The following is a 26,201-nucleotide window of genomic DNA, read 5'->3' on the forward strand; positions in this document are numbered from 1 at the left end:
ATTAAAATGTCTTATTGTTAATTGTTTTTATAATTAGTTGTATTTGGGATTTATTTGACACTGATTTGAAAAGATAACAATGAAACCCAAAGAAGAATTTTGTCATATAATCCTACAGAAATACATAATAAACCCATTTCCACATAATTAGAATTGAGGATGTAAGCTGGAAAAGGCAGGAGAAAATATTTCATCCAACTTCCCTGCTAATATAGTAATCCTCTTTCCTCAACCTGTTCTGATGTTAAATTGCAGTGCACCTTGTTCTGTGTAGGGACAGTTCAAAGCAGGAGATAGTTTTTCTCATGTCTCACTGAAATCTGTCTTCTGACAACTCACTCCACTTGCCTTCCTGAGAAGCACATACCGGGTCTCTTCCCTTTCTCGTCTCAGGCCTTTAAGTGGTTGATTGCAGCTATCATGACACCCTGATTGTTCTTCCTTGGACAAAAATGTCTCCATTTCTCAAGACCTCTCGCAATCCTGAATTGGCTTCCTTTGCACAAATTCTTGTTTATCTAGTTTATCTAGTGAACTCTCTCAAAAATTGGCTTCCTTTGCACAAATTCTTGTTAATCTAGTTTATCTAGTGAACTCTCTAGTTCACTTCCTCTTTGATTTGGACACAGAGTTTAATGATGCAGCTTAGAGAATGATTAACCCTTCCAGCATTCACACTGTGGCGTTCCTTTTTGCTTAGAGTCACACCCATCTACCTCATCGACCTCCAACCTGGACTGTCTGAACCCACTGCCTTTGCTCGCCTACATGGTCTTCCTGTCGATCATCACTTTCACTGACATCTCTGCAGTAGGTGACCTTTCTTAGTTTGCTTATAATAGTAACTAACCTTTTTTACTATGCAATATGTGGAGGGCTTGATAAGGACCGTCACCTTGAATCCTAAACAGTCTTACATACTATTATTATCATCTTTATTTTATAGGTGAGGAAACTGAGCCATAGGGTTACATACATTCTCTAAGATCACACTCAAAACTGAGCTTTAAATCCAGGCTGTTGGATGTTGGTGTCCTTAGCTCTGGGCAGCAGGTTAAATCACTGAAAACTCTAGCATCAGCTCTGAGAAATTCCTCAATTTTACCTCACAAAGCAAAATCTTTTATTTTTTTGTTAAAAAATATTTTTTAGATTTATTCATTTGAGGGAGGGGGGCAGAAGAAGAGGGAGAGAGGGAATCCTCAAGCAGATTCCCTGCTGAGTGTGAAGGCCCACATGGGGCTTGATCCCATGACGCTGAGATCATGACGTGAGCTGAAATCAAGAGTTGGGTGCTTAACTGATTGAGCCACCCAGGTGCCACTTTTTCCTGGGGCTGGTTTGAATCCTTTCTGGGTACAAAACAGTGGAAAATTATGTTTGCTCCCATGTGTTTGATTTAATTCAAAATCAAAACGTTAAGAGACAAAATGATCCAAGGAAGTCCAATAAAATTCTGATTCTTCATATATTGAAGTCTTGAACAAATTGTAGGGTTTTTTTTTGTTTTACTGTTAATACATATGCCTACACATGTACAGAGGCAGAGGTCAAATGAATTTAACAAATGAAGGGAAACTGCACTATTTCCAACAACTCATTTTTATTCATTTGATATTTATTACCAACTAAGCCTATTCTAGACACTAAAGGCAACAAAATGAACCACATGGATAATGTCCCTTTTCTTATGGAAATTCCATTCTAGAGTGGGAGGATACATGGTAAACAGATAAAGGAACAGGTAGGTAGGTAGGTATGGTGATGATAAGTACTATGTGGAAAAATAAAGTAGAACACGGGGCAAAGGGATTACTGAGAGTCGGGTGAGGGTCATTGTTTCAAATGAGGCAGAAAGGAAAGACCTCCCTAGGAGACAATTGAGCAAAAACCTGGAAGAGGTAAGGGAGCAGCCTAGCAGAGATCTGGGAAAGAGTGTTCCCTGTGGAGGGAACAGCACTGGTAAAGGTGCTTGGGAGAGTTCTTGCTGTAGGAGAAAGACAAGGAGGCTGGAAGAAGGGCTGAATTCAAGGAGGGAGTAGGAGGTGAGGCAGGGGAGCCCAGGAAGTCCTGAAGGTAGGGGAGAGGGTGTATCATGTCAGGTTGTGAGCTGAAGGCACCCCAAAGATAGAAAGCATATTGACTACTGAGAAACATGTACCAAGTTCTCATGGGGGTATTGACTGAAATGCTAGCTGGTTTGTGAAAGGCAAGGTTGGTTGGTAGACCAGATAACTGTATACACTAAGAGTAGAGACCAGGCTAGCAACGGGATGAAAGTATTGATCTTGGCCATGCCAGAAGGAGCACAGTGATGTGTATGTGTCTAATTTTATTCCTGATTTTAAGCATTTGCACTGCATTCTGAATCTTAGAATTCTGTTACAGTGCTTCCTTTCCATGACTAAAAAGAGAAAGTCTTAAGTGGAGTAGTAGTCAGGGGTTGTCATCTGACTTGGGGCCTGATCTGAACACATGACACTTACATTTGGTTTGTTATCACTCTACTTTTTAGTTCCAGTGTTTGAAATGAAGGCATGTGACTCTTCCTAGCCACTGAACACAACCAAGCCCAGGGCTACAAAGTTACAGTTCAGTGTCCTACAGGAGGGAGGAAAGAGGGACAATAAGCTGATTAGATTCTGTGCCTTACATTTATTCTCATGCCTAGTTTGCTACCTGTAAATATTTGTTAAAATAAATGAGTTATGGGCACCTGGGTGGCTCAGTGGTTGAATATTTGCCTTTGGCTCAGGTCGTGATCCCAGAGTTCTGGGATTGAGTCCTGCATCGGGCTCCATGCAGGACCCTGCTTCTCTCTCTGCCTATGTCTCTACCTTTCTTTCTGTGTCTCTCATGAATAAATAAATAAAATTTTTAAAAAATGAGCTAAAGCACCCATACTGGGTCCAGGTATTCATTAATTTATTTATTAGATATTTATTCCGTATGTAATACGTGACAGATACCGTTCTAGGCACTGGACATAAATAGGAGGACGGGCAATGCCCTGCCCTCAAGAAGTCCCATTCTCAGCATGTCCTGAAAGTGTTTACCACCAATTTCTTATAGCAACGGCTGCTGCATGGTGGTTCCTGACACCTTCCAAGGATAGCAGAAAAAGGAATCTCTTGATGCTTTCTTTGAAATGTCAAATTCTTTCAAAATACTTTCCTCAGCACTTTTTGTGTGTATTTTCCTGGGGCCTTAAACATGGGTCTGGCCTGCTTATTGGGTAATCCTGTTGTAAGAGGGGGGAAACAACTATAAGCCATTGTTTAAAGCCATTGCTAAAGGGAGCCAAAGAGCGGCAATTTACACTGGGACATCTGTCCTGTGCCCAGGCTTGTCTGAACAGAATGTTGTTGTGGATTGAGTTGTGTCCCCCAGTTGCTATGTTGAAGTCCTAACCCCAGTAGCTTAGAGTGTGACCTTATTTGGAAATAGAGTTGTTGTGGGTGTAATTAATCAAGTTAAGATGTGGTCAAACAGGAGGCAGGTGGGCTCTTAACCCAATATGACCAGGATTTATAAGAAGAGGCCACAGAGACACAGATGCAAGAGGCGAGAATACCATGTGATGACAAAGACAGTAACTGGACTGCTCAGCAAGTGCAAGCCAAGGAATGTCCCAGATTGCTGGCAAATCCCCGGAAGTGAGGAAGAGTCAGGGCAAGATTCTCCCCTTAAGGTTTCACATGGAGCATGGCCCTGCTGTGGTTTAGATTCAGCCCCGGGAGTCTCCAGAACTGTGAGAAAAGACATTTCTGCTGTTACAGGCCACCCAGTCCGTGTTCCTTTGTGACCACAACTCTAGGAATCGAATACAGATGTCACAGGTGCTCCTCCCTCCTTCCCAGAACAACTCTCTACACATGGACCTTGCAGCAAAATTGTATCTGCGTGTAGGTTGATGCTGATTCTGTTTGGCCTTTCGAAGTTCTAGAGAGTGGAGGCAGTGTTTTGCCATCTCTGTATTCCTGGCATACGGTGGAGGTTAAGAATACTTGTTGCACACACACAGGCAGCACTGACTGATTGAATGGCACAACTTTCTGGACCATGAGGTCATTTTGTCATCCTCTGAGCTTCAATCTGTAATCGTTTAGCTCTTTCTCCAGTGGATGGGGCCTGCCAGCCTCACTCTGACTGTAACGCATCGTCCTTAGGAAAACCAAAATGACAAATATAAAGACCTCAGACTGCAACAGCAAAAAGTTCACAGGGCTGTCTTACTCATCGCAGGCTGCATATAATTAGCCAAGTGTTGTTTTGGAGCTGAGAAAGCAAAATGCTCCTTCCTCCTGGATCACTGCCTGCCTTTGTTGAACATTTGTGTGTGTGTGTGTGTGTGTGTGTGTGTGTTTCCAAGAAATGTACTTGCTTCTACTGGAAATCTACTAAATTAGACTTTTAATCCTTAAATTTAGGTCCTTAAATTAAAAAAAATGGATTAAAACTTGCCATCTAGAATAAAGATATTGCTGGATTTGGTAGGCATGTTGATGCCCTAAAATGCCTTATTCGTTATACTATTCTAGCTTCTCTGTAAAAAAGAAATGGACTCCAACCTTGGCAGGCTCCAGGGTTCCTTCAGGGCTTGTCCCTCTGCACCAAAGGCCTTCCATAAAGCTTCTGTCCAGTCTCCGGCTACCCGGATGTGCAAACTGAAGAAGTCTTCCTGAGGGGCGGAGGTGAGGGTGAAGGGGTGCCATTCCAGCCACGATATGGATGGGCATTGTACCAGGACGTATTGCCCCGGTGCCATTTTAAAGTTCCTCTTTTTCATGTGAAGTTCTAGAACTCCAGACGGATGGCTCACCACCTACATCAGAGCAAGAGAGTCGTCTGTCTTTTTTCTCAGGTTAAGGAAGAAGACGATGGCTTTGGTTCCATCGAAGGTTTTTAAATTTTAAAATCAGCTTTTTAAAAAAATAATTTGCATATGATATGCTATTTGCTATGACCTTCCAAGGATCTCTGCCATCCCTTTTATATCTGGCCTGGCAACTCCAGCAAGCATGAAGTTTATCTCCTTCAGAGTGCCATCTGAAATTGGGGTAGCTGCACCCAGGTGCCATGTGGTGTCTGACATGTGACTTAATGCGTCAAATGGCCAAGCTCTTGCTAGCACAGTTAACCAGGACCAAGAGAATAGGAGCTAGCCTATCAGACATTGCACTTAATGATGCTTAGGGTTCTTAAAATACTCACTGAACTCTCTCTGTGGTTTAAAAATGTGGGCCCAAGTGCGTTACCGTTTTCAACGATCTGTGTCTTTTCTCAATCTCTGGTTGATTAGCCCTGTTATTTTTTCATTCTAAGTGGAAAACAATCTTCAAATTCACTGTGAAATGTTTCGTTTTGTTTCGTTTTAGTCAGGTCTCATGCACTGTCCTGCTCAGGCTCTAACTTTTAGATGTAGGGAAGTAGCAGGCAAAGACTCCTGGCTTTTTTTAAGCGCCTTGCCACGTGCTGCTTATCCAAAGGGAAGAACTAATTTCCCTTCTACGATTTCCATCTAGTTTCCTGAAAAAAAAATCTTTCTAGGCCCATGTGTCTTCTTTCGTGGCAGGAGGTGGAAGAGAGCAAAAGCAAATACCTAGATCCTGTGACAGTATTTTTCCATTCAGGAGAGAATCTTACAGCGTTTTAATCATTAGTTCTGTTTCCCATCTCCCTACTGATATTTGTTCAGATTCTGCTGTTAAATGGTCTCCCTAGTAACAGCTCTAGTGTATTTCCAGAAGTTTTACTGTCTGGCTTTTGACATAGCCTGATATCCTTTGGTGCTTAACTTAAAAGCAGCAACACGGAAATAGCTTAAAACAGAAATATGAAGCAATTTCTATGCATCTGCTTTCATGAGGACAGTTAAGGAGATAGAGTATTCTGTTAATAATATATTAGCAGTATAGATGTGGTTAGCGGAGCATTTCTTGGACATTTAAAACACCAGGGGCAGGGTATTTGGTATTTTTCCGTTTCCTGGACCTGTTTTCCTGGTCTAGCTACTCACATCTTCCTCTGGCATGCAGTAAAATTAGAGAGCTGTGAGGAGGGCTGCAAGTTTGGAAAACACTCCCCAGAGCCCTCATTCACTAGGAGGGGCTCCATGTAGTCCCTCCCCTCGAGCTCTCCCTCGATCTCTGAACTTGAGGTTGACCTTTCCCTGGCTTCTGCTCAGTAGCCCCAAGTGGGAGTATGTGCCCTTGAAAATGCGTGTCTATTATTTATTCATTTGCAAAATCCCTGTCTTTATGTGCTGAAGGAAGTGATTGTGCTAGAAGTTACCAAGAGCAGCATCAAGCATACTCAGTCACCATGCCCACCCCCCCCCCCCCCCAGCATCCCAGTGAGAAACCAAAATAAAGAGAAAAACAGATGATTCCTGGGCTGCACCATAACCTTTATCAGAATTCTGTGTACCAGTCTGGAGCCCTGATCCCTGTCTTCAGTAAAATTAGTCACACTAAAAGACGCTCGGGATATAAGCAATTATTAGAACAGAAGATGGGCCTTTAAATTACAGACAGTTCTGCAATAAAAATGGCAAATTAAAAACTTGGGCTAATAAAAAATTTTCATCTACACTCAGGCTTTTATTCAGACATAAAGCTACATGCATACCTTGGTAATGACAACTTCTTGTTGAAACCGCCAAAACCTAATTATTCTTTCACACGCATATAAGACCACAGGGCCTAAAACCCATTTCCAAGCCTGCAGAGAGCAGCAGAGAGAGAGAGAGAGAGAGGAAAAGGAAATGAAAATAGAATCCAAATATTTTCAATTTCAACCAAATCAATACATAACATGATGGGATTCAGACATTTTCCTTTAACTTTGGGCCAGTTATCAACAATAAAGATACCTCCTTGTATTAAATACTATAACACTCAATTATTCCTTGAAGTCTACAAGCTTATTTAAGAGATTAAACTCTTCTGTATTGGTTTTTATGCTTACTTGATCAATGATGCCTTTATGTAATTAGAAATAATTGAATTTGCAAAGAAATAGGAAAGCAGATTGATGTTTACGTTACATACAATAGGGTCATAAATGTTCCCAACTCAGCCAAAGTCAAAGGCTTACAGAGCTACATTCTTGAGCCAAAACAGAGAGAATTAAATAAATTAGAGAGGATTTAAATTTAAATAAAGAGAGAGAATTAGGAGAATTAAATAAAAACATTTTGGGCAGTAATTTTTTGGGCAAACAATGCGTCACAACTTGGGGGGCTGCCTGAAGAAGCACCCACACCCACACCCACATACACACACACTCACACATGCATGCATATCCAATGTCGTCAAGAATAAAACATAAAGGTAGTGTCTCAGAACTCTAAACATAGGTTTACAGAATCAGACCAAAATCATCTTCTGGACAATTGTGACAATGAAGGTTTCCATTCTTAATAAATCCCATCCTATGTTAACCTTTTATGAGAATAATCTCTATTACTGATGATCAGTTTACCAGCAGGGTAGTCTTGTACCAGTGGCTGTGAACAAACATAGGGTGTCCTCTTAACCTGGGAGGGAAGGAATGGGAACTTAAAATGAAGACTTATACTAGATCTGATACCAAACAGCCCTACAAGGCACATGGTTGGTATTCTCTTTGTTTTACAGAAGAGGAAACTGAGGGTCAGCGAGATCAAACAGATTGTCCACGTCACAAAGGTAAGTAGAACACCAGAAGAACATGACCCCAGAGGAGTCTGACCGCCTGGCTGGTGCGCTTACCATGTAATTGTGTTTTTTTCTGTCCAATGCTGACATTAGTACTGACCCTTGTTTTACAAAACATTACAGAATGGGTCATTCATTGAAGTTTAGGATGTTAAGGGTTCTTTGAAGTCTCATTTAATTCTTCCTTTAAAGAAGATAAAAACCTGGCTTCGTGGGAATGAGTAAAGTTGTGTAGGGAGACATAATTCTGTCCTGGGGAGCCATGACTGGAACTCAAGCCTTTTGCAATTTCCCTAAATTCTCTGCTTGGGATTCCAAATGCACTGTGACCTTCCTGCTAGCACACTACCTGAGGAGCTGGAAGGATGTCTCGCTCTTATGAACTCATGTTCACTAAACCCTTTTTGTCTGACTCACCATCTTTGTTGCTCATTACTCTCTTACCCATTATCTTGTTTTGTGTTCTGTTGACAGGTCACAAGCCCTTCAGTGTTATTTCTACTACTGTAATCTTTCTTGTTTATTTCTCTTTTGTTTACTGCTGGATCTGTTTGCATGGCACCTCTTCTCACCTACGCCAATCCTCCTTGCTCTTTCCCTGGGAGCCTCTTGCGTACATGATAAAGGCTCGATTTATGCAGGAAACACAAAACAATTTGACCCCCTTACTCTTCTGCCTCATGTTCAGAATCGCAGCGAGAAGAAAGTCCACCTATGCTGCGGGTGAGGCAGTATGATGAGTGGAGTAAGGGAGAAGATAGGAGGGGGTAGGCATGAAGGATGGGGTTGGACCATGGGAATGAATCCTTTGGTCTCTTATGCTTGAATGAACCACAAAGTGTTTTGAGAATTGGTTTGGATATTTACAGAAATGAGAGCAAGAATGCAATTCTTTCTATGTAAGCTTAGAGCGATATTTGGAAAAACAGTCACATAGTCTCCATGTACTTTTACAAATAATCTTCCATGCCCATTTTAGAAAGTTTTAGACATCACACACTTCATTTTGGTGGTGTCAAATCAGTCATGGTCTCTGATTCTTCCATGTTGATAAAATAGAATGGATTATTTTTCCTTGTACGGTTAGTCAGGAAGGAGAATGCAAGCTATTAATCCTTGGCTCTATTGCTAGTGTATAAAATGGCCAGGAAGAGAAAGCCCAGTTTAGTTATACTGTGATATTCCTGGAGCCTCTAGAGGTTAGGGAGTGAGGGATAAGGGTGGCCAGAGGTGAACATTATGTTGTTCTGAAGCAATGACCAGGATGGACAAGAGTAAGTAAAGACAGGAGGCCATGTCCCAGAGCACAGGAAGCCATGTGTGAGGTAGAACCTGAACTGAATCTCAGAAGACCTGGCTTCTGGTCTGGGGGTTACCATCCCTCCACCAATGCCTTGCAGCAAATCTTGGGCCTTTTTTGTTCAGATTTTCTGTTTTGTAAAATGTGAGAGTTGGAGAAAAATATTAGTTGGGTTTCTTTCAGCCTCTTAAATATTTTAGCTTTATTCATGGAGGTAAATATAATGTTAGGGGTATGTTCTCATAAAGAACAGCAGACAGCAGGCAAAGTGAGGGCTGGGAGGAGGCCAGAGTTTCAGAATGAATGTTGAAGAGAGTAGAGATGAAAGCTCATGGCCACAGAGTCGAAGCTCTGGGTTCTTGATGTGACTTTCCTGGGAATGCCCTTGATGACCACAGGGAAGAAACTAAAATTTGGGCCACAAGTCCTCCATCTATTAAGTAAAGGAGCAGGGGTATTTAGTGTCTACATTTCTCTAATGCTAAGATACACTATGGCTTCTTTACTTTATTTTTTCTTCTACAAAAATACTCAAAAAGCCATGGTACAGTGAATATTTTATGAGAGAAATAAAGTTACATTGATTTAAAAGCTGCAATAATGAAACTTGTTTCTTCCATTTTCACTCCTGGTTTTTCATTCCCATCACAAAATAAGGACATGCTGGTTCTGATTTTATTTTTATGTGTGTGTTTATAAATGGCCTCTTTTTCTAGACAGTAAGATTTCCAGGGGAAGGAACCATGTCTCTGCATCTTGTGTCTAGTGCAACCCCAAGCACGTACCAGCCGTTTAAAAAAAGTTTGCTTCACTGACTCTACCTCAGTTAAAACTCCCTCTTGTACTGTTGACATCATGCCCTAATAATTTACAAAGTGTTAGCTTTATTATTATTATTATTATTGTCACTTGTTGATGTTGTATCTAAGTGAAATAGGTGTTTCTTTGGCTAAGGAAGACTAGATTTCTTTTGAGAACAGCAGCTCTAGCCTCTGGAGCTTTGTATGTGTCTGTGAGTCTGAGACAGAAGGGGACTGAGGGTATAATTGGTTCCCTTGATCAGTTCCTTGTCTACACGGTGATGTACAAAGCGTTCTCTATCCTAATATGGGCGGTAGTGCATCACTGAAGGTGAATTGATAAATGTTCTATTGATGAAAGTACTATGAAAAGGCAGTTAGGAGAGGCAAAGAGGAAACGACGGGTAGATGTGGTGCAGTGAAGCGCAGGAGCCCTTCCTTGTCCTTGGGATGCCTTCTGGATTCAGTGTCTATAAGACATCAGAGAGAATATTGTACATTCAGCCAAGCAGTAATTGCACAGCCCACACATGCTTTGAATCAGGATCCATTAAAAATAATGAGAAAGAGTGACAACATGAGTTTGGGTGTGCAAGGAGGTGTAGCAGGGGAGAGTTAACAGAGAGATGGGTAAGTTCCCCCCTTTTAATAATAATTAATGTCAGCATACACTGCTGGAGCAGGCTCTGGTCTGTATTCATGAGGTGTGGGAGAGTATTGATTTTTTTTTTTTTTTTTTTTTTTTTTTATGGAGACGCTGTAGCTGAAGATTTTAGAGAGGCATCCGTGTTCCTCATTAATATGCAGGCTGGGTCGTGGCTACCGATAGTTGAGTTTAAGGCAGAGACAATCTATACTGACCATTAAAAGAACCACAGTCTAATGGGCACATCTATTCCAGTTCTCTCAGTTTTAAACATTCCTCCTGGCAGTTTTCACTTTTAAAATCCAGTGCTTGATGTAATATATTCGAGGATTTTAGAAAAAGTCCATCACTACAGTCTTCATAAGTTGATGACTTCATTTCCCGAATCCCCAGCATTTACATACTATTATCCCATTTTTAATGACACATATTTTAATGACACTGTTTCCTTCTAGTTTTGATCTGCTGGCTTCATTTATTTGCTTTCGTGCATCACCCAGCTGCTCCAGGGTTTGCATTGTTCGAAGAAACCCGAGGAGACCAAATAAGGTCATTATTTCTACTTACCTATACCACAAACTGTAATGATGACAACATGCCCGGGAAATCTTATTTTTGAGATTTTGTGGACATTATCATCTACTCTAATGAATTAGGTCTCTTTTTGTCTAATGTCATTATTGCAGTCATGAGAGCTTAATTAGGATAGGAAGTAAATGCATTTACTACCCCACTTTTTTTGATCCCCAAAGTTGTAGAATGCAAGAAGGCAAGCTCAATAAAGAGGGCAAGCTTCTCATTTGGTTATTGCTTAACGTTTGTTGGAGAGGTGGTGCTATTAATTCCCAGAATGGAGAAGGCAGTTCTGCAGGGGGAGAGGGAGCAGAGCTTGCTGAGCAAAGAGAGGGTGGCAAGCCAGAGACATGGTCAGTGCTTGCAGTGCTGTGCATTCCACCATGACAGACATCCACATTTAACCATGAATGGAAGAGCACATTTCAAAATGGACAGAATGCTTTTTGGCAGTAAACCTCTTTTAAAATGATCCATAACTAGATTTCTCCATTAGCACACTTAATAAAGAGTAGGCTTTGTCTAGTGGTGACATGGGTTGTTCCTTTCTCAAGCACATAAAACTCTAGGTTTTTTTTTTTTTTTTAAAGATGGAGACAGTTATTTTTACAAAGCTCTTGGGTTCAGTCTTACCGAAGGCTCCTTGCCAGAAAATTGAGGCATGGGGCACTGGGCCATCTTCTGCCATTGAGCATGGTGGTCTCTACAGAAAGTGACGTTGTGCAGCAGCTGACTCTCAGGAGTTTGGCCTCGAACAATCCGACTTGCCATTAAAACAAAACAAAACAGAACCTAAAAATTTAAAATTGATTTTGTGCAGTCTTGTGATACCACAGATATATATTCTACACTGGGCTCTGGAGTAACACTTCAACTGTCTTGAAACTCAGGCTGTCATTCATTTCTCTCAGCGTCTTTAAAAATAGGAATTTGAGAAGCTTCAAGTAACTTTGAAGATCCCAGAAAAGAAGTGCCCCTCTGCGGTATCCTGTGTTAAATTGAAAGTGTCTATATTAGAGAATTCATAATGAAGGGAAATTGTTTGAACACATCCTTTTGTAGACTGTTGAATTTAATTAGGTTACATCTCGTCCTGATTGCTGATTCGGGCTAATTGGCTAACTTTGTACTATTTGGGTCTTTGGCAGATTTATTTAACTTCTACCCTTATTGGTTTGTTTCTGAGCACCTAGAAGTTTTCAAGTGAAGAAGTCAGAAGAAGTGCCCGGAATAATGATATATTTCCCCCCTCCCCCTCAGTGACCACTAGCAGGCCTAATGTTTGACAGGGTCAAAATAGGTCAGTGTGAAGTGCATCCTCAGGACCACATTGATGAATCTGAGGGTGAAAAGGAAGTCTGCCTTCATGAATGGAGCACTGGATCAAGAGTCCTGTAATCCTGCTATGTTATATTTGCCACGAGTGCAATACTGATTGACCTTTGATAGGTCGCTCTGGTATAAGTTCCTTGGTTTACCCATTGTTGCACTGGGCTACAAAGCATAAGAATGAGGTCATGTAATCTGGGAGTTGTTCGATTCCTAGATGTTTATGAATAAAACACATTGGCTTATTTTTGAGGAACATGGTACTCACAGACTGAGAGACATTAGCATCACACGTGCTCACGTCCTGTGTAGCCTGCAGAATAGCAGTCCCCATCGTTGGGCACTGGGGGAGGGAGCACCTGTGCCCCTGGGGACTCCAAACCTCCACCTGGAGAGCTGACACTGCGGCCTTTGTCCCAGTCTGTTTTGTGGAAGTCATCCAAAACATCCCTCTGAGTTCGAAGAGCATAGCTATCTGTGAATCTCCCTTGAGCGATTGATGCCCAGAAATGGGAAGGGTGAATAATAAATAGGAACCAGAGGAAAAGATTCTATAACTTTTAACACCTTAGTTCTCAAGCTCTAGGTAACATTCTCCATATTATCGGAACTTCAGGACATTTCACAAAGGCAGTATCTTTTTAAAAATTAAAAAAAAATTATGTCTTCATCTATGCTATCCCATAATAGAAAGATTAGTGGGCTTTAACACATTCCAATAATCCTACTTTACTTGGCATTTTGTATAGAATTTGCAAATTACTTTTTGCTGTAAACAGTAGCTGTAGAATACTTCAAGCTGAGAAGATTAAATGAAGCCCTTATCCCAAAATAAGCCTTTCAACTAAGTTAAAATGACTAAAATATTTCATCTTATGAAATGTTATTGGATATTAAAAAATATCTCCAATGCAACACTGGACCATTGAAATCCTCTTGTGTGGATGCAGGATGGGGCGGGGGAGGGGACTTGGGGGAGAGGGGTCCATGCATGATTTTTCTGACGAGGAGTTCCAGACCCATATGGATGATGAAGAGCCTCTTAAAAGTGCTACAGGGGTTAGTATCCCTGTAGCAGGAGAAGAATCCACAGAGAAAGGGAGGACTGACAGTCTTGGGGGTGGAGCACTTTGGGACCATCCATCCTACTCCCTGAAATACAGAGTCAGGATGAGGGATCAAGCATCAGGAGAGCTAACCGCTGATCTTTTAGAGACTAGAAAGCCATTAGCCAGGCAGCAGCACAAATATCAGCATTGACTGACTAGGATTTTAAGGATAAACAGAAAGATTGGCAGTTTTTTGGGGTAAAATATGCCCCTGGGGGGCAGGAAACATTGCTCCCTTCTACAATTATCTGTGTGTCAGACAAGCTGGAGGGTGGTGGGGTGCTCTTAGGCTTGGGCAGTGGCAGCAGCAAAAGTGACCCCCTTCAAGAAGTGGAGGGCTGAGCTGGAGGAGCAGTTAGTGTGGGGAAGAGGAGAGAGGAGGCGAATCATGTAGAGCTGCCACAGGGCCCTGGGTGAGCCCCACAGTCACCCTACCCTGTATGCCAGGCAAGGCCCTGCAGTCTCTGTGGCCATGCTCTTCCCAGTGAAGACAGAAGAGAGCTCCTCTCCCCCAGGCTCAGTAGCTGCAATAGGAGCTGCAATGGGAGCTGCAATGGGAGCTAAAGGTGCAGGAGAGGGGATCTGCTGCTGCAGAAAGTGGAGGAAGAACTTCTGGAGAGCCAGGCAGGGTCTTGGCAACATCCTGTGCCAGATTCCTGCAGGTGTGGAGGAATGTCTCCTGTGAGCCAGGAGAGAGCTGTTCCAGAAAAGGTTGGGTTGTCTGAAGACTGGCGCCCTACGTCTGACTCTGGCACTTATCTGTCCTGGGACCTTGAGTGAATCACTTAACCCTCCCGAACCTGCTTCCCCCTTATGAAACAGGGATAACATCACCATCTTTATTAGACAGGACTATTGTTGGGGTCCACTGGATCATGCACACAATAATGCTCTGAAAATTGTGAAATGGAAAAACAAGGCATCAGTTTATGGAATAGTTAATGTGGGGCAGAGTAGTGAATAGATATCAATGGGTTAGTTGGTCCAGAGTCATTGTGAGACTATTTAAAGAACTGAAAACCTTGTATTTGAGGGTGCTATAGTTCAGGGACTTCTCTATCTTTCTGATGTAGAGATTAATAGTTTCAGACAGGTATTGAATGCCCTAATGGCATTGTATGGGATGTTCGGGCAAGAAGGAATTCTAGAAGTCAGACAGGGAAACTGAGGTCCAGAGAATTTAAAGGTCTTGCACGTGACCACCATGATGACTAGTGGCAGAGCCCAGGTTTGGCTCCATCTGGCACACTCTTCCCTCCTCCACACTGGGAAGCCCAGTGGGTGGTTTGGTTAAGCAGAAATGACATCTGGGTGTCCGAAATATATATCCTGACTAATCCCATGTAATTTGGATTGTGGAAATATGTTATGAATGAAACACAGATCTATTGTTTTCCAGCATTCATTAACATTTCTGCATCTTATAAACACGTCAAGATTCCCCAACAGAGTTAGCAAGAAAAATAAAGATACTACTTCACCATCTATGTTGCTTATTTTTGGTTACTAAAAAAAAGATGTTTGCCCCAGTGAATGTTCTTTTCCATACACTCTATGTATTTTTTAGTCCCTGCCAGTCATGTTCCTCTACCCAAAGGGCTTTCTAAGATGATTTTGAGGTTCACAGACATAAAATCTTACCCTCTGAGCACAGTATGGACTTACCCGGCCCCATGGATAGCCAGACCAATAAAGAAGATGATAAACACATGGTGTGTGTACCAGAACAACTCATATGAGACCTGTCTGATGGACTCGGTGGAAGAGGTCATGATCAAGACTAAAGCCAGAGAGATGATCAGGCCAGTAACACCCGCAATTGTTGTTAGTAATTCAGTAATGGTGTTCTAAAAGAAACAAGCATCATGACATTAATGTCTTAGTTATGTTTTTCCATTTTAGGATCAATACTTGAGAGTCCAAGCAGGGAGTAATTCAAAATGTTCTAATCAGGAACATATTAGTTTCAAAAAGGGTCCCTGTATGACTCAAGAAGGGAGCTTCCTTGTCCTTTCCTTTGTCCCATTTGATGGCAGACATTTGCTTTGCTCCAATTTCATCAAATGCCATTGAATCACTTACATGTTTTCCATCTGTGCAAATCAACCTTTCTGTCAAAGTTATTATGCTGAATTGAAATTAAGGCAATATATGAAAATGCATCTTAAGATAAAATACTGCAAAATAAATCCTAGTCTCAAATTTTGACTCTTTAAAATAAAAATGTGGATTTCCATGCTTAATTGCATTTTAACATTAATAAACACTTTTTTTAGAGAGATTCCTCTGAGGCATTCCTAATAAAGCAGCTGCACATTCTGTTCCCCTGGTAGTTATTCCTTGCTCTTGCTTTTTAATTGGAAGGACCATGACTTGCATTTCTTTCATGCCACCTCAGGAGGCTTGGAGTATGGCTTTGTAAATCCTAGGTGATCAATAAAGATACAGCTATTCTTATCTGGTAGACACTGCCAAAAGGCAGAATTTCTGACCCATGAGTGCAAGGGATGGTTAAATAGCCTTTTAGAATATGAATCACAAAGCACTTTGTATTTACTGTGAGTTTTCCATACTCTTGCCAAGTCATTAGTATTCATACGTTGTGTTACTATCGTTGAGACGACCGTGAGCTCAATAAACTCACACTGTATCTTTTGTCAGTAAAATCTCATTAATTTGGGCTGCTTTGAGATCTCAAGGTAATTTGAATAGGGACTTCTTGTTTATTTTTTTTTCTTCATAGAGCAAATAGTTGAAATAAAATTGGGAGGGGTATGTCTAAAACGTTTAAAAGATTTTTTTTTTCAAGTGTACTCAGGCATTTTAGAAATCCGTTTATATCATAGGATGTGCTAATTTCAAATCATCCTTCTTTGCTTATTAAAGCAAATCCCCACTTCCCCTTTCTTGCAACATATTTTTATAGACTAGTGTGAGTTGCCACGTATCCTCTAAAATAATCCCATTACATCTCTTTAGAAATACTCTATAACGTACACTTTGTGTTACAGATATTTTCTCCGAATGTACCAATTTGTATTATTGATCTTTCTCCAAATACCCCAAAGTAGAGGGTTTCTTGAACTTAATTAGCACTTACATAGTATATTGCTTTTAAAATTTTGAGATAACTATATTGGGAATAACTTAATTATCTTGTTAAATTGCTTTAAAAGTACTTATAATAAATACTGTTCACTGTATGGTCTTTTCAAAACATTGAGGCTTATTCTCGGCTGTCTATAACAATTAGCTTTCCAGAGCCTAGTGGGGAAAAAAAAGAGTTAACCCCAGCAAGTGCCAAAATAAATATTGCGGCTCAAATGAGTGACCCCAAAGGCCTTCCCACAGGCTTAGGGCATCTGTGTTTTTGATTTATAACTTTGAAACTTGTGCTTCTGATTGTTGTCCGCTAAGAAAATGTAGCTCTATTTGATCAATGGTCAGATATTGGAAGTCATCTTAGGATAAATTAGGGACATGCCAAGGAAGAATTTCCCCAAAAGAGACTTTGAATTTTGCTTCTTCAAATAAGGCTACACGGGCAAAACGGTCACGAAAGAGGTGGCTCCGAGGTTAACAGAGACATTTCAATTGCTGGAGTGCATTGTCTTTGGGTTCTTCATGAACAATACCAATTTTTTAGCCTATTCAACATACTGGATGCCTAGTCTAATAGGTCAGTACATGATCCAATATTTTGATTAACCAGGGAAAGAGGGGTAGGAGGTAGATAAAGGGAGAGCAAAGTCTTAATCTCTACAGGTGGATTTCTGGAGCTACATTTCTAATTTTGTTTTTGTTTCCCACATGTGCTGTCACTCTGTGCACACAGGTAATTAGTGTTAATGATGTCACTAGCCATGCAGGTCTGATTATTAAATTAGCTACTTTGCCCAGTATCAGATTTGGCAAACCAGCCAGGCACATGTGTGCCAAAATATGACACAGGAGAAGAGATCCAAAAGCAATTTGCAAATTGAAAATGAAGACATCCAATTTATAATCCCTGGATTTAGATGGCACTTCACATTCTTTGATTCTAGCATCAAGGAAAAAATATCTAATCATGAGCTGTTTTAAAATTTAAAATATTAAGGTTTTAACAGGTTACTGCATTTCCTGTTTAGGTTTATTTATTATGTTTTGATTTAAATGGATAAAGTGGCATCAGTTTTTCTTCTTGTTCATAACCTCTTAGCAACATTTATGAAAAAATAGCTTTTTAAAAAAATGGTGAAATTGATATTAACATTTGGCAGAAACTTCTCTCCAGCTCTTTTATTAATAGCTTTTGAAACACAGTGTTCCTGATAAAGTGATCGGAAAATGAAGGGTTTTTCAGATGAGAAACTAGGTAGCATACAAGGAAGGACTCACTGTGTGGAAGGTCCGGATGGGGTTGAGGTAGCTCTCATTTGGGGCATTGCCAAGTTTGGAAAGTGTAGCCGGAAGGCCCTGTACTTCAGCTGACTGGCTCCAGTGGTAACGTTGCAGGTTGCACAAATGTGCCACGATGTGGATGGCTACGGTTGAGGAGATGACATCAGACACGCGCTATACGGATTTCTTCCTTTGTGGCTACTCAAAAACTCAATGCCTCTATGGTTAAGTTTCTCTGTTCTGGTTTTTGTGATCTCGAAAGAGTGATTTATTTGTGCATCTTTCACAGCGTCTTGGATGGAGTGGATTGAATAGTTCTAAAGGTACTCTGTGATTCACCACATTCACTTTAATTATATGAAGAAATAGAGTAAATCTCAATTCCTCATGATTTAATTATCAATATATGTTCATTCTGCAAGTGGAATAGGTATTAGGATATCACAACATAATTTTATATATGTTCCAATATATAATTCCATATTATATGTAGAACATGTTCTGTTTTACATGCATGTATATAGATTCCATATTTTATATATTTATGTAATATGTTTTCCAAGAAATCACAGAGCATTATTATAGAAATCACAAAGCAGTATTCTAGAATACATGGGCATATGTGCATTTGAAGTAGGTGATAGATACCAGGGAAGAGTTTTTGTTCTCTTTCAGCCATTATACTTTCTATTCTTCCTTTATATATTTCAGAGTATATGTATATTTACCTGTACACATACACATATACACAATATCTTTGCACATATTATTCCTAGAGCATCAAAATAAGCTAGTATTTATAGAACTAATCCTCTCTGTATATTCTTTTTTAAAATGATTTTATTTATTTATTCATGAGAGAGAGAGAGAGAGAGGCAGAGACATAGGCAGAGGGAGAAGCAGACTCCCTTCAGGGAGCCTGATGTGGGACTCAATCTCGGGACTCCAGGATCACGCTCTGAGCCAAAGGCAGATGCTCAACCACTCAGCCACTCAGGCATCCCTCTCTCTGTATATTCTTAAGAAGAAAACTCAGCTTTCTCATTCTGAGAACTGATGATGTCTAAATTCTAAATGATGAGAACAAGCTCAGGAACACAGCATCATTTAGCCTGAAGAGCCTGTGCCCAATGCCACTCTCTCCTGTCTTGTAAAATCTGTGGGGAAGCTAATAGTCACAACATCTAGACAAGGACCTCCTCCTGGTGCTTTTCCTGCAAATGAAAGCCTTATTGGGTAACCTGTTGATACCGGCCACTGGGATCAGATTCAAGTGTGAAATGAGAATTTATGACCCAGGGTGTAGATAACTTCCCATTTGATTATCTTTTTTTCCCTTCCACCATGAAAAGCAGCAATGACTACTACTATTATGCAGTCTCTATGCATTGTAGGCAAATTCTGGAAACTTCTATGGTTGTACATTGTGGGTTGAGGTGTGGGGATTGAAAGAAAAAGTAGCAGCAGAAACTTCTGAGAATGTTGGTGGCATTTTGGTCCTCTTGTCCTAATAGATTTATTTAGCAATACCATCTGCTATTTAGTTTTACTCTCTGTCCCAAGTTTCTTTGATCAGAGCCATTCCCTTTTCTGCCCTGCAAAGTTGTTTTCATGCTCTAAGACCCAACTCAAAAGTTGTTTTCTATCAAGTATCTTCCAGTTCCACAGGCACCAATGTTGCCAATGATACAGCAAATATTTGATTGTAACATTTCCCAGACATTATTGTTAATGAATACTTATTTGCATCTAAGTTGCCCAATGGACTCTGATGCCTCAAGACTTTTTCATCTTGTAACCTCAACACTTGGCACGTTGCTTACCACCAGTATGTGCTTCATAAGAATTTGCTGAGTGACAATGAGCTTCCAGAAAAGGACAAAGGGTCAGGAGGTTGTCTGTAGATGCAACATTGTTGGAGTAGTGTTTTCCCTGCTAATTCATTTTTTTTTTGCATATTTTCTTGCAGCCTTCAAGTTAGAAATCAATTCCAATATGCTGTTGGTTGAAGCTCACCTAAGAAGGCAAAGTACGATGGTATTTCTGAGTCCATGGTGTTGACTGCCTTCTTAAGGGTATGGTACTTATGGGTATGGTACCGGTAGTACCAAAAAGACATTGTATTTCTTCCTTATGTTTCATTTGTCAATAAATGTGGCCGTGTCTATGAAGGGGTTGCCTTGTTTAGTCTCAGTGTTAACAAAGCTAGAAAAGTTTTGTCTAGTAGCCATCACTCCCAATATGTTAAATATAAAATGGAAACTATCTGCTAAACTGGACACAAATATGTTCAGCACTATTCCTAATTTCTAATTTCTGATAATTATCTTAAAGTATTTTTTAAAACATCATATTTCTCATTGCTAATATATCCAAAATTTACTAACCTCCAAATACCGTTATGAATACTTTGGGTGTATTATCTCATTTAATTCTCAGGTATTAGTTTTATTGCCATTTGACAGACCAGTATTCAAAAAGTTATGGCACTTATTGTTCACCAAAGGCAAAGGTGAGATAAAACCCTGTTTGCCTGAATACCGAGCCCTATGTTTGACCTTTAAGTTATATTGCTTCTTTTCACTGATTAATAATTGTTATACTTTACTGGAAACCAATTTCTACTGTGGGCTTAGTTAAAACTCTTTGAATGGTTCCCTGAGCGTCTTTAGAGTCAAATAGCTCCTGAGACTAATTGCAACCTTTGGAGTCTCTGTTGCAGGTGGCTGGCCACTCTCCCTGTGCTCCCCACCCCTTTACCCTTACCCCTCTGCCTCTGGTTGTCCTCAAGTCTCCATGGACTAAAACACTCCAGACAGAGTAGAGCTGTCCCCATTTTACAGAGATACTGAGCTTCAAGCCAAATTAAGTGACAACACTTACAGTTCCATAATCCACATGTGACAGCCAGAAAGGAAATAAAGGATAGATTCCATGTCTTTTGTATTCTGCATTCTATGGCTTTCTCCTCCTGTGTAAGGAGTTGTTGATCACAATCTATTTTCTATTAGATTGATTTCCACATGAGAATTTGACACTGTTAAACTAGATTTAAGTACATTTATTGAATGAGCAAAGATATCGAACTCTTTATTTATTCTTATTGCCAGGTCTCCCATAACAGAGCTGAGGAGATTTAATGAAGTAGTATAGGAAAACCCAAGATGCTGTTTAAGAGGTAGCTCCTGAGGGAACGTACTGAAAACTACTCTCTCCAGCTTTTTTTCACGTACATTAAAAGTCACGTCTGAAATGTTCCTTTGCTCCAACGGTCTCCATTTTGTTTCCTTTCTTACAGGTAGAAGTTAAAAAGTAGAATATCTTATTTTATTTATCTCAGGAATTCTCAGAGGGAAAACTACTTGTGCCCATTTGGTTTATCTAAACGTTTGATTTCCTCTGAGGCCCGACCCTAATTTTACTGTGATCTTGGCTCAGAACTAAAGGTATCCCACCCACCAACTCCACAGCTGCTGGGACTTGGTAGATACCCAGAGACATACTGATTTTGCATTTTTCAGACATGGTATATTCTATTTTTCCTTTACACACTAAATTATTTTTAAAGATTTATTTCTTTATTTGAGAGAGAGAGAGAGTGGGGCAGAGGAAGAGAGAGAGAATCCCAAGCTGACTCCCTGCTGAGTGGAGAGCCAGACATGGGGTTTGATCTCATGATCCATGAGATCATGACCTGAACCAAAACCAAGAGTCAGAAGCTCAACGGACTGAGCAACCCAGACACCCCCACTTCAGTTATTTTTATATGAACAGCCACACTATCTATGTGGACAGTGCAATTTACTTCAAGTATAGTGATACGGTTTGACTTTTCTCTCTCTTACTCATCAGAATCTTATCGTGTTACTAGATTTGTTATTAGAATGTAGCCAGATGGACACTGAGAAGGATACTTCTTAGTTACTTCATTTCTTTCAGCCCACGTTCTTATCTGTAAAATGGGTGGATTGAATGAAACTAGAGGCTATCTTGGCTTCCTTCCAGCTATCTGGCTCCTGCATCTCCATCGAAGTTAACTGGGAACTCTTATCATCCAAAGAGATCTGTAATCCAATGTGAAAGTGATGCAAACACGAGATGCATGTTTTAATGTTTTCAAAAGCAACACTGGCTTAAAGGAACTTTGTAAGTTTTGTGGCAAATCCCATGCCATCAGTTATGCAGGTATACTCTTCCCAGCACCTCTGAGGACTTTCTGCTGAGCCCGTAGAAGAGTCTGAGATACACATTTCCAGAATCCACCCAAATGTCAGGCTAAAAGTTGCTATAACTGGGTCTTTGCACAATCCTACTTTCTCACCAAAGTACTTTTACAGTTAAAAGAGAGCAGCAGTCTTGGACAAACCACAAATGCACATTTAATTGGTGTGTGAACTTCTGAGTTCAAATAAGGAGCTTTTATTGAAGAGTGAACAAAAAAATCATAAAGGCTACAATTAGAGCCAGTTGCCCTGAGAAAGTTTCTTTTCCTTCTTTCTTTCCTTCTTTTTATTTTTCAGGAGATGAAAGGAAGCATAATTGAGGGAGAATCTTGGAAGGGCAGTCAGTTCTTGCTATCTTTCTGCCTGCCTGTCAGTGATAACAGTCATTTTGGAGTTAGTCACCTTCTAATTAAGCAGCCTTCAGAAATAAGGACCCAGGGACATATCCTGGCTCTGCTTCTACAGCCACAGCCTGGTCCTCAAACTTTTAAGTTTGTGGTCTGATTTCTGCAGGAATACACGTTGACTATGGCACCATGGGCATGCCACTCATTTGTGAATCCCATTAAATTATGCTAGGCAGGGCGGGGGAGACAGCCTGCTTGGAGGTCCCAATGCCTCCTCCCCACCCCACTCCCCGAATTAGTAGCAATTCTTTCCAGATCTGGTCCTAAAGAATTAGGGCCTCTGGGGCTGTTCTCTATCTTGGGGTCTCCAAATCTTTCTATTCGGTATCCTTCCTCCGAGCTCACTCCTCTCAACCCGTCCCTAACGTGTATTGACGTTTGTAAACTAATCTTAGGCACACATCAGGAGCTGCGTCCTGGAGCAGGTCCCTGGAGCCTAGCGGGTGGGAGCTGCCTGGGTCACTATTCGAGGCCGCCTCTGAAGGAGGCTCCGGGTCACGGTGCTGCTATTTAGTTGGAGGGTCTTTAAGGTCTACTATGGACCACAGAGTCCACAAAGATCCACATTAATAAGAACGAAGAGGCTGTGAAACTGGGATTTTTATACCACCAGGGTTATAGGTCTCTGAAAATGATTTATTAGTGGTTGGAGAATGCTCCAGCAGCTCTTATCACAGGCAGGCAAGCGGGAAGGCAGGAAGCCAAAAGAAGAGTTTCTGTCACTGCGTTTTCGGTGATGCCCTTGATTATAGATACCATTGTTTGTCTCGCCCCTCCTCCCCAGCCTACTTCCACCAGGCTCTAATTACATCCTTTAATGATTTGACCAATTAAAGCCTGCAGTTCAACTTAGAGAGGAACGGATGAGAAATTAGGCGCTGGCACGCCAACTTCGATGTGGATGCACTTCTTCCAAGGTTACACACCTCTATTAAGCCAGTCGGCTATTTGAAAAGCAGCATAATGGGCGATGCTAATAAAATAAGCACGGGGACATTTTCAGCTGCTCCCAAGCGAATACACCAGAAGGACAAAATGTGAAAAGCAAAGGGATATCTATGAAACCAGGGCTTAGCATTTTTTTTTTCCTAAAAGCGCAGTTGCCAGCCGCATTTCTTCGTTAGTGTGAAATGTAATAATTGCTATGTCAGGGTTTGGGAGAAGCAGAGAGCTTTCTCCCCACCCTCCTGCCTTTGCTGGGAATGGAAGCAGCCCTGCGCTGCTGGTTGCCATGGTGGTGGGGGAGGAGTGCTTTGCTCTCAGAAGCAGTCTGACCCTGGGGGGTGGGGGGGGGGGTGGGGGGAGCCCTGGGATGTCTGGGAGCCCAGCAAAGCAGTGGGGGTTCAAGCAGAAGAAGGCCCGGAGGGGATACTTGATCCTCTCCAGGGATCTGTGATGGAAGGAGGGAGGAAGAGTGTCCTGATTCCTCTTGTGGCAGAATGTGAATTTATCTTATCTCCCACGACTGGCATCATTTTGAATCTCTTCCCTGCCCACACCCTATGTTTCCTTCACCGAGCTGCTGCTGGACCCCTGAACAACTGCTCTGTCACCTCTTGTACCTTTGTCACAAATTCCCCTAATCCCCTTTGCCTGCTGGCTGACTCCTGTTCATCCTCAAGTTGGACCACATTTGTTGAGGGTCTATTATGTGCCAGGGGCCAGGAAAGCCAAGTCAGATAAGGTATATTTCAGCCCCTGTGGCGATCAGAGTCTGAGAAATCTTATTCGGTAGTAGGAGGGGTGACTGAGGTCTGCAGGAGAAGTGGGCTGACAGCCCAGACCTGGTAGGTCAGGGGGTGGCAGGCCAGGCAAGGAATCCTGGATATGGCAACGTCTTATCCACTGAGTAAGAAGAGGAAGAGCATTTATCACGAAGGGGATAACAGGAACAAAGGCACAGACTACTGGCTGGGCATCTCCAAGGAGAAGAAGCCAGGGAGTATGGAGGGGGCAGGGCTCACTGAGTGGCGGGGCCCTCCGGCCATGCTATACTTAGGTTTGATTCTCTTTGCAGTAGTGGCAAGTGGATGACCTTGTAGTCCATGGTTTCCGAGAGACAACCTGACAACAAGTCTGCACATCTGGAGTTGGATAGATTGAATTATTGTTCTTTTAAGTCCATAGAGGAAAAAACATAAACATACTTATCATAGATCACAGGACCAATCAGTGGCAGGGGAATAAAATAATTTGGTTGCCAGATTCTAATCAACTGCTGTCCCTGGTAAATTATTATTCTCCATTCTGAAAACAGTACTGCTTACACTACTTTAAGGTTACAGCTTCTTTTAGGGTATCTTGCACATCGGAGACATTCAATAGACTTCACTGATGCATTTATTCTATTGATATATGATTACATAGAAAATATACATACCCAAAGGTTTAAGGACAAACCTATTGGATAACATTTTCTTTTATTTTCTGCTTCCTTTTCTGATGTGTTTCGATGATTCCTTTTCTGATGGGTTTTTTGGACTCTTCTCTCTTTCTCTTAGAGTCCAGTTCTGCCTTAAACCGATTGCATAGGGATAATATCTTTCCTGCCATTTTACTGTATTTTATCCCCTCTCTTAATGCAGGGATGAAAGATTCTTAAGATTGTATTTTATTATTATATTTTAAAGAATTTATTTATTTATTCATGAAAGACACAGAGGGAGAGGCAGAGACATAGAGGGAGAATGCAGGACTTGATCCCAGGACCCTGTGATCATGCGCTGAGCTGAAGGCAGACGCTCAACCACTGAGCCACCCAGGTGTCCCAAATTCTTAAGATTTTAAAGGAAACTTAGAGATTCCTTGAATTCTTTCTCTGACGAGGCTTCCAAGTAGCAATCTGGACTCCACTTCGACATAGCCCACGACGGGAACTCCGTGTACTCAGGGACCCTCACTCCAATTTTAGATAATTTTGAGGGTCTGGAAAAGACTTCCATATCTAAGCTGAAGTCTGCTTCCCTGAGTCTTCATTCCTTCATTTGTTCAACTCATACATTAAAAGTTTTTGGCACCTCCGTGGACTCTGCCATAAGTAGGCACTTGGGACATAAAGATGCATTAGCTTGTTCTTTGCCCTCCATCCCTTGGCTAGTTTTCTCTAGGACATGATGTCTTCTTACCCTGATTTCTTAACAAACTACAAAGAACTCTGGCAGACATTTCCTGGGTTGGTTTAATCTGGCACTGAAGACAACTGATGGGGAAATCTCCCCACATGTCTCACTGCACACCCGAAGTTGTGTTAATTGGCACTCGGGCACTGTCTGTCATGTCTTGTTGCTTAATTAAATCCACATTTGTTTTGAGTGTTCTTTTTACTCTGCTATTTTTTATGCATGAGAGGATAAAAACAAATGAGGAAAACATTTTATAGTTAAATTAGTTTGAGAGAAACAGTCCTGAACCATAACTCTTTATTGTGCACATAGCCTTTCATTTCAGTGTATCTGTTGTCCAACAAAACCACAAATGAGTTGGTTATTGCTCAGCGTCTTTTCTTCCTCATCAGAGCTTAACCTTGGCCCCGCATGCTAATTTTTATTGTATTTCTCTTGAATTCTCTTGTTTTCTTATTCAAGAAATAACAATAACGCTTTATACACTATAAAGCTTCATATCTTTTCAAGGTCCTTTTATATCCACTGGCTCCATACTATTCAGAACCCTGTTCACCTACTTTTCCTTTTTTTTTTTTTTTTTACTGCCTATGATACTACTTTCCTATG

The 26,201-nt window shown here is 41.1% G+C and overlaps 1 protein-coding gene and 1 long non-coding RNA gene across 3 annotated transcripts in view; one reads left to right on the forward strand and one right to left on the reverse strand.

The window, feature by feature from the left end:
- NOX3 (NADPH oxidase 3) overlaps positions 1-26,201 on the reverse strand; it is a 60,260-nt gene that overhangs the window by 31,365 nt on the left and 2,694 nt on the right. For both annotated transcript variants that reach the window (XM_041746717.1, XM_041746716.1), the window contains exons 5-9: positions 17,838-17,983; positions 15,123-15,304; positions 11,653-11,782; positions 6,631-6,723; positions 4,572-4,825 (exon numbers count right to left, since the gene is read on the reverse strand). In XM_041746717.1, coding sequence (XP_041602651.1) covers positions 4,572-4,825; positions 6,631-6,723; positions 11,653-11,782; positions 15,123-15,304; positions 17,838-17,983 — 805 coding nt within the window. The remainder of the gene's footprint in view (positions 1-4,571; positions 4,826-6,630; positions 6,724-11,652; positions 11,783-15,122; positions 15,305-17,837; positions 17,984-26,201) is intronic.
- Positions 652-20,005, forward strand: LOC121485862. The gene is made up of 3 exons (XR_005986381.1): positions 652-810; positions 7,641-7,691; positions 19,810-20,005. It is a non-coding gene; the product is annotated as an uncharacterized LOC121485862 (long non-coding RNA).

Source organism: Vulpes lagopus, chromosome 2, assembly GCF_018345385.1.
Source record: "Vulpes lagopus strain Blue_001 chromosome 2, ASM1834538v1, whole genome shotgun sequence".
NCBI classification, from domain to species: Eukaryota; Metazoa; Chordata; class Mammalia; order Carnivora; family Canidae; genus Vulpes; species Vulpes lagopus.